We start from the raw sequence: 15,470 nt of genomic DNA on the forward strand, positions 1-15,470 counted from the left end.
TGTTTAAACATCTGTTGTTTAAAATGTCCTTTCATTCATAGCATTTGTGCTGACCATTGATATCATTATTATTATTATTATTATTATCATTATTATTATCATTATTATTATTCAGTAGTTTTATTTTTATAGCCTGCTTTCACTTCACTACCGAGCGCAGCTCTGTGTGTCTTGGGTATGTGCTGTGGTTTGCTGTGATGTCCTTATCGTTATTGTATTGAAAGTGTTTTGCGTAGGATGTGTGTAGTGCCCAGTAGTGCAATTTTCTGTATGTTATATATATTTGAAAGTCCTAGTGTTTTTGTTATGTATTTGTCTGAATATTTTTTTATCATATTTAATGCACCTACTATGATAGGAATTGTTTCTGTTTTTTTGATTCCACATTCGAGTTACCTCTATTTCCAGGACTTTGTATTTTGAAAGCTTCTCCATTTCTTTTAGAGAAACGTTGTCATCTGCTGGTATTGATACATCAATTAGAAAGCATTTTTCTTTATGGTCTCTGGCAACTATATCTGGTCTATTGGCCTTAATTTCTCATTATTATTATTATTATTATTATTATTATTATTATTATTATTATTATTAAGGCAGTGAGCTGGCAGAATCGTTAGCACACCGGGCAAAATACTTCGTGGCATTTTGCCCATCTTTACGTTCTGAGTTTAAATTCTGCCGTGGTCGACTTTGCCTTTCATCCTTTTGGAATCGATAAATTAAATACCAGGGGTCGATGTAATCGACTAGCTTCCTTCTCCCCAAAATTCCAGACCTTTTACCTTTAGTAGAATTGATTATTATTATTAGTAGTAGTAGTACAACATCCTATCACGAAAGAACATTGACTAATCGACTTATCAATTGATCAACTGATTAATTATCTAATTGATTGATTATAAAACTGAAGTGAAACATACACAGTTGAGTACTTACATTGGTAGTTTGACCCTCCCAAAATACAGCAATATTAGACGATAATGTTGATTTACTAAATTTTTGTCGGTGATATTTATATATGGTCATCTCATTGTAAACATGTAGTGTAGAACGCAGATTTCACCATACATATACTATGATCTTTAATTCTTTTATTCTTTTACTTGTTTCAGTCATTTGACTGCGGCCATGCTGGAGCACCGCCTTTAGTCGAACAAATCGACCCCAGGACTTATTTCATCGGTCTCTTTTGTCGAACCGCTAAGTTACGGGGACGTAAACACACCACCATCGGTTGTCAAGCGATGTTGGGGGGACAAAAACAGACACACAAACATATACACACATACATATATATACATATATACACGACGGGCTTCTTTCAGTTTCCATCTACCAAATCCACTCACAAGGCTTTGGTCGACCCGAGGCTATAGTAGAAGACACTTGCCCAAGGTGCCACGCAGTGGGACTGAATCCGGAACCATGTGGTTGGTAAGCAAGCTACTTACCACACAGCCACTCCTACGCCTTTAATGTACGTATTTATTGTTCCTTTGATTGTATAAGATGAATGGCATCTGAACATATTATTTTACAGAATACAGAAACAAAACTACATTGAAGGTAGTTAGTGGAAAGGGGAAGCTTCAAACAACTTCGGTCCCACCAGAGGAGGCTCAACCAACATACACGACCATACCAATTCAAAATGACGTTAATGGATCATCTGTTCTCAAGAAGGGTATGGCATTTTTTCATGTAAAAAGTTTGCAAAATTATTTAGTGATTGACCTGAATATAAATGAATTATTTCCTTCGTGCATTCACGCAAAAGGTAGTTTTCATTTTATACCATTCAAAAATGAGGTTCCCTGTTTTCTGCTTCACTGGCTATGTAGGTTAAGTACTATGTAGGCTATGTACTATACAATAACGTAAATTAGAAGGAAATTGTCGGCAGCTCTATATACAATAAATAGTAAAAATAGTAATAGTGATAACACTGAATTAAAATATTAATACAGATTTTTCCTTTCCTAGTATGTATACATCTGTACATATATTTTGTCTGAGAAGGAGTAAACATTTTATTGAACTCTATTAATACGTCTAACTTTTTTTTAATTATTTTGTGAAAGCCCATCTTCACCAGTATGTTTAGACCCTGGGTTACCACCCAAATAAAATTTTTGAACTTGTCTGTGTTCTATTATTAAATCAATAATTAATGTGTTTTAGACAATGTTTACTGGATCTTTTATAATGAAATATTTTCAATTGCTTCTCTTTAGGAACTTACATTGGTTGCTATGGAGATCGAGACCCCTATAGAGCGATGAATCGAACTCAACGTTATGTTGCTGCACGAATGACAGTTGAGTTGTGTATTAAACATTGCTCTAAGTTTCGTTATGCAGGACTGCAATATGGCACAGAATGTTTTTGCTCAAATAATTACGACAGGTTTGTAATAATAATTCCAGTTGTATTATTGTAAATAGTCTCAATACAAAATGCATAGAGTGCACCATTCCACAATGAAAAATAAAGTGTAACTGTGCATTATATATATATATATATATATATATATATATATATATATATATATAATATATATATATATATAAATTAGTAAGCAATACTAAAGTATTGCTTTCCAGTAAAGAATAGCCCGTGAGGGGAAAATATACAAAGAAGTAAATATATGGCACAACGAAGTACCGATATTTACTGGAAATAGCGAACGTAATAATACGACGCTAATGTATAGCTTCACCGCGTATGTACTAGCAAAGATGCGTGAGTGCAACAAACTAGAAAAAATTGTCTTACCTCCAGGGAGAACATCTGAAAGATGAAATACCTGGAAAATGATAATGTGGGACCTGCGCAGGTTTCAGATTAGCGTCGTATTATTACGTTCGCTATTTCCAGTAAATATCGGTACTTCGTCGTGCCATATATTTACTTCTTTGTGTGTGTATATATATATATATATATATATTATATATATATATATATTATATATATATATATATATATATCATCATCATCATCATCATCGTCTTAGTCATTATTAACATCATCGTTTATTATCGTTTAACGCCCTCCTTCCATGCTGGCATGAGTTGGACGGTTTGTCAGGAGCCTGCACCAGACTTCTATGTCTGTTTTGACAGGGTTTTTACGGCTGGGTGCATATGCATATATGTATATATATATATATATATATATATATATATATATATATTTATATATATTTATATATATTAAGAACAATCTTACTTAGAAATGGATGCGTGCGTTCAGTCATATATAAATAAAATAAATAAAACATATGCATATATACATACATATATGTACGTACCTACCTCTACATGTATATATACATGCATATATGGGTACAGGACACCAAAAAAACGTCGAACACAATGAGAAACGAAAACATTAACACAGAACCGAGGAAATGGACATTTTTTAACAACGTAAAAATAGAGTACAGGACATACAAACAAGGAAAATTACCCTTCTTCAGTCACCTTAATTTCATCTACTCCACGTTGCGAAGGTCAGGCGATACATGACTTCAATGAAATTTTCCTTCCCGCGGAAATCAAATTGAATAAAATTTGAGATTTTTTGCGGAGGGGTCAAAATGGTAACAAAAACAGAACAGTAACGACAGTACAAAATATAAACAGGACAACGGAGAATAACAGTAACACAAACAAGGAGGGCTGTTAAGCTAAACGAGATAAACAAATTTTACGAACGCTATTCTTTGGGATCGGCAGAGCAATCCCAAAGAATAGCGTTCGTAAAAAAATTTTATGTATGTGCATGTATGCATGTATCGGTGTGTGTATTCATGTCCTTTGTTTCGTTGGACATAACGTCCTTTGCTCCGATGTCTATTTACACAGCTCCCTAGGAGTCTACTGAAATGAATCTTAACATTTTTTGATAAGACTTTTATTACTTGAATGCATTTACCATTCCCTAGAATGACAGCATTATTTCTTTTCTTATTTTCCTTTCTCCTTTTCTTCCTAATTATTGACTCCGGTTCTACCTTGTGCTAAAAAGTTCAATGCTTGTTAAAGCTTTCCGTTTTTCTTTGTTTGTATGTTATTGATCCTCCTATTCATTTGGAATTCCTGGCGGCCATGTAAACTTCATTGAGGCAGTAATCAGGCCGGGGAGTGTTCGTTGCGTAATACTTATGTACTGAGTTTGGGCTAGTTAAGAATGAAAAAAGGCGGCGAGCTGGCAGAAACGCTAGCACGCCGGGCGAAATGCGTAGCCGTATTTCGTTTGCCGTTACGTTCTGAGTTCAAAGTCCGCCGAGGTCGACTTTGCCTTTCATCCTTTCGGGGTCGATTAAATAAGTACCAGTTACGCACTGGGGTCGATATAATCGATTTAATCCGTTTGTCTGACCTGTTTTTCCCCTCTGTGTTTAGCCCCTTGTGGGTAGTAAAAAGATAGGTATTTCGTCTGCCGCTACGTTCTGAGTTCAAATTCCGCCGAGGTAGACTTTGCCGTTCATCCTTTCGGGGTCGATTAAATAAGTACCAGTAACGCACTGGGGTCGATATAATCGACTTAATCCGTTTGTCTGGCCTGTTTATCCCCTCTGTGTTTAGCCCCTTGTGGGTAGTAAAAAGATAGGTATTTCGTCTGCCGCTACGTTCTGAGTTCAAATTCCGCCGAGGTCGACTTTGCCTTTCATCCTTTCGGGATCAATTAAATAAATACCAGTTACGCACTGGGTCGATATAATCGACTTAATCCGTTTGTCTGTCCTTGTTTGTCCCCTCTATGTTTATCTCCTTGTGGGCAATAAAAAAGTAAGAATGATATGTAGCTTACATATTACCAGTTCCACTCCTTTAAACTTTGGATTATACATACATAATACCTACAAACATGTGTGTGTGTGTGTGTGTGTGTGTGTGTGCGATTACATTACGAGGTTCACCATGTCATTGCACAGGACTTTCTGATGATTACTGAAGTGATAATAGAGAAATTAATAGTATATCAAATTAATTGCACATTGTTTTCAATAATAAGTGATAAACCAGCGATAGTGAAACCGTGTCATACTGTAATCATATAAGCTTCAATATGAAATACTTACATTGAACTATGGGTTCGAATCTCAGGCCGGGCGATGTGTGTGTTTATGAGCGAAACACCTAAGCTCCACGCGGCTCCGGCAGACGGTAATGGCGAACTTCTGCTGACTCTTTCACCACAACTTCCTCTCACTCTTTCCTCCTGCATTTTGCAGCTTACCTGCGACGGACCGGCGTCCTGTCCAGGTGGGGAACATATACGCCAAGGAAACCGGGAAACCGGCCCTTATGAGCCAGGTGTGGCTCGAGAAGGAACAAACAAACAACATTGAAATATACTAGTAAGTCTTAGGGTACTGAGACACCTTTTCTTTATTTATTTGCATTACATTCGTACATAAATATTTAAATACTCCATGCATAGATTGATGCAGACATATCTACTCGTATGAGATTATGAATTCTTAAACATATTTAGATACGGAAAATCTGGTTATTGCTGGGCAAAGTGTTCTGGAAATACATCGCAAATTTGTGGCGGAAATCTAGTAAACAGTGTTTACAGCACCGGAGAAATTGGAAGTTTTGGAGTTTATGAAGGTAAATATGGCTTTTTTGCCCTTTTGTTGTTACTGTTTGTAGCACGATATTTTGAGGTTTAAACAAATTTGTTTTTGTTATAGTCAATATTAGCAGAATTCGTCCGTCTATATGTTCTGAGTTCACCGTGGTCGACTTTATCTTTCATCCTTGGGTGTGGATAAAATAAGTACTAGTTGAGCATTGGGGTCAATGTAATCGAGTTATCCACTACCTTACAGTTGCTGGCCTTGTGCCAAAATTTGAAACCAATATTATATGTCAAATTTCCCCTTGAGGGAATGGCAGCATTCTGGCTGAAATTTTCTTGTGCAGAATTTTCGATAAAGATTTTGCCTTTTTTTGTACCTATGTAAGTCCTTGATTTAACTCCATATTTGATGAATTTACTAAAACCAGAGAAATAAAATAAAAAGAAAATGGACGCTAGTTATATTTCCACTCTTAATATATTAGGAGTAATAGAAGGCGGCCTTGAAATTTGAAACTATTATTATTATTATTATTATTATTATTATTATTATTATTATTATTATTCTATGTTTGACTTTTGCTTTATATTTGTACAAGTTGGCTCCAAGTCTCACCCAGAGACCTCAAGAGACAACAGGGTTGGAAGTTCATGTTGTTGTTATGCCTAGTGTGCCATATATTTGGGGGGTGGGGGTGTTGTACTAATAAATGTCTAAAAAAAAGTTGTTTTTTTTTTTTTTTAAACCGAAAATTATGTTTGTTTTAAACCTTGAGATTACATAGAAAGTGTTTTGCGTAGGATATGAGCAGTTCCCATGAGCACTATCTTTTGAATTTCTGCCATTTTTGGGTTTCCTGGTATCTGAGTTAGGTAGCTATCAGCCCCTTTTGCTATCATTCCCAGGGCACCTATGACAACAGGTATTGTTTTAGTCTTCAGCTTCCACATTTTGCTGATTTCTATTTCAAGATCTTTATATTTGCTCAGTTTTTGGTAGGTCTTGACAGATACGTTTATATCGATTGGGACAGTCATATCAATGAGGAGGTATGTTCTTTGTTTGAAGTCTTTCAATATGATGTCTGGCCTATTTGCATCTATCTTTCTGTCAGTTTGAATGGTGAAGTTCCAGAGGAGTGAGATGTGGTCATTTTCAAGCACTGGGGGTGGTTTGTGTTCCCACCAGTTTTTTTCATGGGGCAAATCCAGGTTTTTACAGATTACCCAGTGAATATATTGTGCAGCTCTATCGTGCCTGTTGAGATACTCTGTAGGCGCTAGAAGACTGCACTTGGAGACCACATGGTCAATGGTTTCATTTTGTTGCTTGCATACACGACACGTTGGACTGCTTCTGATCTTTAATATGTTGGCCTGGTAGTTTCTTGTTGGTAGGCATTGATCTTGAGCTGCTCTGATAAACCCCTCTGTTTCAGATTTTAAGCCAGAGGCCATTAGCCATCGATGGGTCAGGGCTTTGTCAACATCTGCATTATTTGCTCTCTTTGGGTATTTGCCATAGAGAGGTTTTTCTTGCCATTTATCATTCAGAATATCTAAGGCCGCAGATTTAGCACGGGTTTTCATGCGCTTAGCTTTTTCTGTGCCTGTTTCTTGTATGTCTATCTCTAATTCCGAAATTTGTTGTATTCGGAACTCACTTAGATATTCCTTTGCCTGTTTTGTTACTGAGTATGATGCTTTCTTGTTTTCATGTTTTGAGACAAGTTTTAACATCCAGTCCTCAGAGTTTTTCAGGTAGGTGTCTAGGCCAATTGTAGCAATCTTCATTGTTATTGCCAGTTGTAAAAGTCCACGGCCTCCCTCTTTTCTTGGCAGATAAAGTCGTTCTGTATCTGCCTTAGGGTGGTGCATTCTATGCATTGTCAACAGTTTTCGTATTTTTCTGTCAAGATTACATATTTCAGTAATTGACCAGTTAAGGATACTGAAACTGTAAGTCACGACTGGTATGGCTAATGCATTGATCGCTTCGATCCTGTTTCTCGCATTCAGCTCTGTCTTGAGTATTGCTCTTACTCTGCAATAGCATTCTCTCCTGATCCTTTCCTTCATCTCTGAATGCCTTATTCCTTCTCCTTCAATTACCCCTAGATACTTGTAGTTCTCTGCTGGGTCTAATTCTTTTATGACATTCTGCTGGTCAAGGTTAACGTTAGATGTTTCTGTCATTTTTCTTTTGATAAAGGTAGCTTTTGCGCATTTATCGAGGCCAAATTGCATTCTGATGTCATCACTGAATTGTTTGACAATCGCTAGTAAGCCCTTGAGTTGTTGGTCATTTTTTGCAAAGAGCTTTAAATCATCCATGTAAATGAGATGATTTATATTTTTATCAAACATTTTATATCCGTACTGCGCGTCATTGAGCAGTTTTGAGAGAGGTATTAAGGCTAAACAGAAGAGGAGCGGTGATAGTGAGTCACCCTGGAAAATGCCACATGAAATTTTTACATCACTAGCATTTAGAGATTCATTGTCACTGTTCAAAGTTAGTGTGGTTCTCCAGGATCTCATACTTACAGACAAAAAGTTTCGCTGAGCAGGTGCTATCTTATACATTTCTAGGCATTTATTAATCCAGCTATGTGGTAGGCTATCAAAAGCCTTTTTATAGTCTATCCAGGCTATTGATAAGTTTTTGTGTCGTTTGTGACAATCTTCTAAGATCATCTTATTGATGAGTAGTTGATCTTTACAACCGTAGGATCCACGTTTACATCCTTTCTGTTCATTAGGGAATATGCTGCTGTCTGTCAAAAAACTATAGGTATATTCCGTCAGGACAGATGTTGGTGTTTTATACATAGTTGTTAAGCAGGTTATGGGTCTATAGTTTTTGGGTTTGTTTCTTCACTTTTTGGAAGCAGGAATGTTAACCCATTAACTAGCCAAGGAGGCATCCTACTAGGGTGTTGCAAAACATCATTGTAAAGTTCTGCTAGCAGTTCATGGCTCTCTGGGAAGGCATTCAACCAAAAGTTAGGGATTTTATCCTTTCCTGGAGACTTCCATTTGCTTGACCTCCTGAGAGCAGATCTTATATCTTCTACCTTGACACCCTCCCACTTTTGCTCTTCTAAGGAGTCCAGTTCTTTAGATATTCTATCAATCCAGGGGGCCTTTTCGCTGTGTGTTTTTTCTTCTGCCCAAATTTTATTCCAAAATCCCTGCACTTCTTCTTTTGATGGTACAGACTTTACAGTAACTGTTGTTTTTCTTATCTTCCTGTAAAAATGTTTGGGGTTATTTTTGAACATGTTGTTGTCCCTGAAGAATCTAATACGCTTTTCATACCTCGCTATGCGGGCAGCTTTAGCAGATACCTTTTGCTTGATGGTTTCTATGGTGGCATCAATATCAAGTATAGTTTTCATATTATATTTTTTCATTAGTTTTTGGGTTTTTGCAGGTTTGGTAGTCTTATGAACCTTAAGGTTTTTCAAATATTCAATGTCAGATCTAAATAGTTTAATTTGTTGTTGCAAACGCTCTTGCCAAGAAGGCTTTTTGTGGAAATGTTGCCGTTTTCTAATCTTTTCACCACATAGGATCGTTGAGATTTTCGCGGATGCATAGTATAGGTGGTTGAGATCTGTGATATCAACATCATTAACTGAAATTATATCCTTAAGTGCAAGCCGGATTTTACCAATTATTTTCATGTTTTGGTTAGATTTGCGTATTTTAGGGAGTGTATCACGTTCATCCATACTGGTTTCTTTAATTTTCATCCATTCAATCATGATTTGCCTTTTTAGCTCATGTAGTTCTGTCGGGTCAATATTTGTGTGACTTTCTTCATCTATTTGATGTTCATCTGTCTTAGTGTTTATATTTGGTTCAGGGAGTATTTCACTTTGCCTATCACTTATACTAACTCTTTCAATCCTTACTTCGTTTGTATTAGCTCTGAGCTGGTCTATAATTATTTCCTCTGTATTATCTTCTTTAGCTGCAGCTTCGTTCATTCTATCCGTTACTGCTTGTTTAATTTGATCAGACTCTACTTCAGTCAGTAATTTTTTTTTTATAATGTTTCTTCTGACGTTGGCAAGTTTGTTACTGTCTATGTAGGGTCTTACTTCAGGGTGTTTCTGAGGTTTATGTAGGTTTGTATAGTGTTCCAGTTTATGTAGGTTTGTCTCCAGTTTATGTAGGTTTGTATAGTGTTCGATTTATCTGTGGGGAAATATATGGCATGATAGAAGGCTGCAAGAACTTCTTTATTATCTTCCCTAGTCCATTTTTCCTTCTTTTTCTTTTGAGTGTTTGGTGACGAGCATGGATGGCCATCTGTTGGAATATTCCAGTTGCGGGGTACGTCCAGCTCCTGTGTGTCGGGAAGATTTGATCCAGTAGCTGATTTTTCAATCAGACTTTGGTTCAATTTTCGGGTACCTGGTCTTTTGTAGTCCGCTCGTCGACCATCGCGGATTGTAGGTTGTTTTGTTGACATTGAAGCATGACGAGCTTCGACTCTTACATTAAGAGACGGATCTGTCAGTTTAGGATTTTCTGCACGTAAACATTGTTCGTAGCGCAGTTTCCTAAGGCTAGCAGATCTGTATTCGTCTGTATTTTTTTTGTTGATAGTTTTATCTCCGGGCATAGTTTTCCCTTCTTTTTATTTATTTATTCATTTATTTCTTTAAACTTATGAAAGGTTCACTCTCCCTGTATTAGTTCGAAAAAATAATAAACAAATATAAAATAAGAATTATCATCATCACTGTCATCACTGTCATCATCATCATCATCATCAATGACATTGTTTTATGTGTAGTCACAGCGGTAGCTTATTATTATTATTATTCTCACTATCACCATCACCACGGTAGAGTGGTCATGTTCTATAAATAGATTCATCAGATGGTGGACAAAGGACATTTTGGGTCAGGAAAAGGTCAAACCTGTTTACTAGTACCAGCGTTATCTTGAAAAGCAATCCAGCTATATATATATACCTATACACATATGTATATATATATATGTATATTCACACACGCATATTTTCTGATATTCACTTGATGATTTTTTTTTTCTTTTAATTTCTGAGTTCAATTGTGTTTGGAAAAAAAAAAAAGATTTTTGCAAAGGGAAGAATGTTTACATTTTCGAATGCTCAGAAAATTTTTCTTTTCTTTTTAAAAATTTTAAAGTTATGCTGTGGTTTAAAGTTTTTGTAGTTGTGCAGTGTATATATATTGGTATACGCTTACTTCCATAGTTTTTTATCGTGCATTTAATTGTGTTGTTACAATAAAAGGCAAAGAAGGGACGGCAGACTGTTCACACAAAATTGGAGATATTTATGATTCTAAATTCTTTGTTATGTGTTCGCTTGTATGTGCAAAGCTGTAGATATATAAGTTCCTTAGCTTACTTTGAGGGAAATTCAAATTACTCACAGAAAACAGTAGATCTTCCAGTTTTTCCGTTGTCACGCTGGGTTGGTCAGAGCAGCGAAAAACACGTCCAGCTTCTATCACGTCCAGCCGCCTTCTCTATTATTATTATTATTATTATTATTATTATTATTATTATTATTATTATTATTATTACAAAGGCGGTGAGCTGGCAGATTTGTTAACTCACCGGACAAAATGCTTCTCGGCATTTCGTCCGTCTTTACGTTCTGAGTTCAGATTTCGCCGAGGTCGACTTTGCTTTTCATCTTTCGGGGTCAATAGATTAAGTACCAGCCAAGTACTGGGGTCGATATGATCGACTCATCTCCTCACCCAAATTTCAGGCCTTGTACCTATAGTAGAAAGTATTATTGTTGTTGTTATTATTATTATTATTATTATTATTATTTATATTATTATTACTTATTTCATCCTTTGCGTGGTCAATAAAATAAGTACCAGTTGAAGACCGTGGGTCAGTGTATTCGATTAGCTCCCTCTCTAAAATATCCAGCTTTGTGTCTAACGTAGAAATGGTTATTAATGAACCTAACTTTCAGAATCTTTAGCACACCGGACAAGATCCTTAGCAGCATTTTGTCCGCCTTTTCATTCTGAATTCAAATTCCCCACGAGGTCGACTTTGCATTTCATCCTTTCGATCAAATAAGTACCGGTTGAGTTTGGGGTCAGTGTAATCGACTAGGATCCGGCCTCCAAGTTTTGGGCCTTAACACTATAGTAGAAAGAATGCCCGTGCTGTTGTTGTTGTTGTTGTTAGTATTAGTAGCAGTAGTAGTAGAAGCAGCAACTGAATCTTAATATATATAAATGTTTTGTTTACTTAATCATTGTAATTCTCTATGTTTTAATTTATCTTTATTTGTTTTCTTCATAAAGGTTCTTATCTCGGTTGTTGGTTGGATGACAACCCATTCGGAAACATGGAAGGTTCTAGTATCCGCATTAGAAACATGACTGTTGACGTGTGTTTGGCCTTTTGCAGGATAGAAGGATATGATTTTGCTGGTTTACAAAAAGGATTGGAATGTTATTGCAGAAATAAGTACAAAACCATTCTTCAAGCTGAAAGTTTTTGTTACCTTCCTTGCTCTGGAAACTCCCTTACAGCATGTGGAGGGCATTCGAGAAATTCGGTATTTTCAGTTACAGGAAAATATTAAATTTCGTTTTTAAATTCTATAAATATTACAGCCAAAACCTGAAATATAATATCAAACCTTACCGATATATCTTTATCAGTATATTTGGGTTATTATTGTTAATGAATATCATTTCAACATTATGAACATTATTATAATGTATGATAACCCACAGCTCATATAATATTAAATTCTTTGCTGAATAGCTCGGAGTTCGAATTCCAAGGAGTTCGATAAAATTATAACACAATAAAATACAGATTCAAATCAATTGAATATTTCATTTTTATATAATTTACCTCGTGTCTATCAAAATATGTCATATTGCTTTATAAATGTGTTTTCTTATAGAACATTTCAGCACTGAACATACCAGCACTGTCTAATAAAGTGACAACTGACGGGATTCAAGCCTCTTCTCCTTATCTCCTCAAAGACATACAGCATCTCGAAAGAGTCCAGAAGCTGGCTACCCGCATAGTTCATGGTCTCAAAAATGTGTTCTATGAAGAAAGGCTGAGGACGCTCGACCTTTATTCTCTTGAAAAACGCCGCCGCCGTGGTGATCTCATTCTCGCCCACAACATCATAAGCGGAAAGTGTAACCTCTCGAAAGAGCTGTTCTTCACTCCTGTTCCAGAGCGTCGGCTGCGGGGTCATTCCGAAAAGCTCTACCTGCGACGATTTCATCTCAATCGAAGGAGAGGGGCTTTCTCCGTCCGGGTTGCGGATCCGTGGAACAAGCTGCCAGATGAGATGGTGAAGATGCCGACGACCGCTTTGTTCAAAGCCTCCCTTGACCTCAAGTGGCCTGAACTCTTTACATGAACACCACCCTGTACTTAACTCCATGTCCCCCTACATGGCCTTGCTATTTACTTTTGAGCCAAATTAACTAACTAACTAACTAACTAACTTGTCAGACCAGCTTTCATTTATTTATTTATTTATTTATCATTTCCGGAGCGTGTGATTGTGTGTGATTGTGTGTGTGTGTGTGTGTTTCAAGGTTATGTAGATTAATGTATGTGATGGCGCATACGAAATCCATCAGGTGAGAAAAATACGGTTAAAGTCAATAATGGACGTTTTACTTCGTTGTTGCAAATTACTATAGCTTGAACACCAGGAGCCCTACCCGTTTTATGAGTGAGAAATGGCTAAGCTGTGAAAGGCTTTTAGTTCTCAGATATGTCTTAATTTCAAACACTGTTTTCTCAAAGAAGTCTATTTTCTGGGTCGCGTCTGCTTATCCGAGAAAAACAGCATATCTTACTCAAACTATCTGAAAAGTTTAAAGTATTCTGAAATCTGTGAGTTATGCTCTTTCTGAATAAAGCATAGAAGATCGTTTCAAAATTTTCCCCATGCTTATGGTTTTCCCATGCTCCACCAATTATTTGCATTCAAAATATATTTTAAGTTGTGATTACATGCAAATCTTACTAGCATATTTCATCAATCTGTGAATCTGAAAAAGATTGACGCCTTTGCAGACGTTCAAATAAGGTACTTATACAGACACTTAAAACAGATAATATTAAACCACTCCAACGTGCCTGTTAACATACCTTGTAAGCACCTTAAGGAATGACATCAACAACACAGCTGTCTTAATGTTTATCGTCTTAAAAAAAAAATGTAGACTTTCAATGAAGAACATTAATCGTTCAGTTGATAAGTGTTTATCTACGAGCTTTTTGACATCAGCTTATCTACTAGTTAACCTAGAATCACGTCTTGATCTTAGGTCAACTACTCGCTATTTGATACTGAGTTTCCTACTAGATGTTTGGCATGACCTTCATTGTTATTTGCACATAGGTTGATGCTAGAAGACGTCAGTGTTTCTCAGCCGTTTCTTATTTTATCTATGAGCCACTTAGATTCCGATTTTACACGTATGTAACCTCATAGCCATTCGAGGTTTAAATAAATCATAATATATTTTTATAACTAAATATAAAAAGAAATTGTAAAAATATTTTGTGTATTGTATAGAAGTACAACCAATCTATTGCAGGTAAATTTTAACCACAACATCTTAAATGAATCCCTAAAGGCCTTTTGGACCCCGCTTGAGTACCAATGGGTTGGGTTATGATAATCTTCTACAACTCATGCATGAAATTTTCTGCTGAATAGCTCGGAGATCGAATTCCAAGGAGTTTGTTCATTCTTCCCGGCTCGATAAAATTATAACACAACAAAATACCGATTCAAATCTATGGAATATTTCATCTTTACATACTTATTTTATTGATCTCGAAAGAACGAAGGGCAAAGTCGACCACAGCGGAATTTGAACACAGAACGTAGCGGTAGACGAAATACCTATTTCTTTACTACCCACAAGGGGCTAAACACAGAGGGGACAAACAAGGACAGACAAACGGGTTAAGTCGATTATATCGACCCCAGAGCGTAACTGGTACTTATTTAATCGACCCCGAAAGGATGAAAGGCAAAGTCGACCTCGGCGGAATTTGAACTCAGAATGTAACGGCAGACGAAATACGGCTACGCATTTCGCCCGGCGTGCTAACGTTTCTGCCAGATCGCCGCTTTTATAATAATAATAATGGTTTCTGCTAAAAGTACAAGGCCTGAAATTTGGTGGGGGTGGGGACTAGTTGATTACATCGACCCCACTGTTTCACTGATACTTTACCGACTGCGAAAGGATGAAAGGTAAAGTCGACCTCGGCGGAATTACCATGCCATAATTATTGGGTTAAAAGTCGTCGTCGTCGTAGTAGTAGTAGTAGTAGCCATCGTCGTCGTTGTAGTAGTAGTAATAGTAGCCGTTGTCGTCGTCGTCGTCATAGTAGTAGTAGCCGTCGTCAGTGTCGTCGTCGTCGTAGTAGTAGTAGTAGTAGAAGTAGTAGTAGTAGTAGTAGTAGTAGTAGTTGTTACAGCAGCTGCAGTATAGGGGCCTGCACCCAATCTCTTTTAATCGCCTTTTAAGATACGAAAAAAAAACGTTGGCTGTTTTCTTTGACATGCCGGTCCCCTCACAGCACGTCGTACTTAAATAAGTATGTAAAGAAGTCACCGTAATGGTTCGGAAAAATTTGGATCTTGCAATACGGACAATTTTCCTGGATCCATAAGGTAAGTCGGTAGTCCTGGACGTGACAAACAGCGAAGGATATACTTTCAAGCTAGTTGCCGTCTATGCCCCGGCAGGGGCAGGACAGCCAGATTTCTTCAGAAGTCTGCAAACTTTCCCGGGAACGTCTAAATTCTTAGTGTTAGTGGACGATTGGAGTAAAGT

The 15,470-nt window shown here is 36.8% G+C and overlaps 1 protein-coding gene across 2 annotated transcripts in view; it reads left to right on the plus strand.

The window, feature by feature from the left end:
* Positions 1–14,419, plus strand: part of LOC115209445 — a 47,210-nt gene extending 32,791 nt beyond the window's left edge. For both annotated transcript variants that reach the window (XM_036500958.1, XM_029777871.2), the window contains exons 14-18: positions 1,541–1,684; positions 2,235–2,406; positions 5,503–5,624; positions 11,931–12,421; positions 14,362–14,419. In XM_036500958.1, coding sequence (XP_036356851.1) covers positions 1,541–1,684; positions 2,235–2,406; positions 5,503–5,624; positions 11,931–12,214 — 722 coding nt within the window. In that variant the 3' untranslated portion in view covers positions 12,215–12,421; positions 14,362–14,419. The remainder of the gene's footprint in view (positions 1–1,540; positions 1,685–2,234; positions 2,407–5,502; positions 5,625–11,930; positions 12,422–14,361) is intronic.
* The last annotated feature ends 1,051 nt before the right edge of the window (positions 14,420–15,470 follow it).

This window comes from Octopus sinensis, linkage group LG3 (assembly GCF_006345805.1).
Source record: "Octopus sinensis linkage group LG3, ASM634580v1, whole genome shotgun sequence".
In the NCBI taxonomy this organism is placed as follows: domain Eukaryota; kingdom Metazoa; phylum Mollusca; class Cephalopoda; order Octopoda; family Octopodidae; genus Octopus; species Octopus sinensis.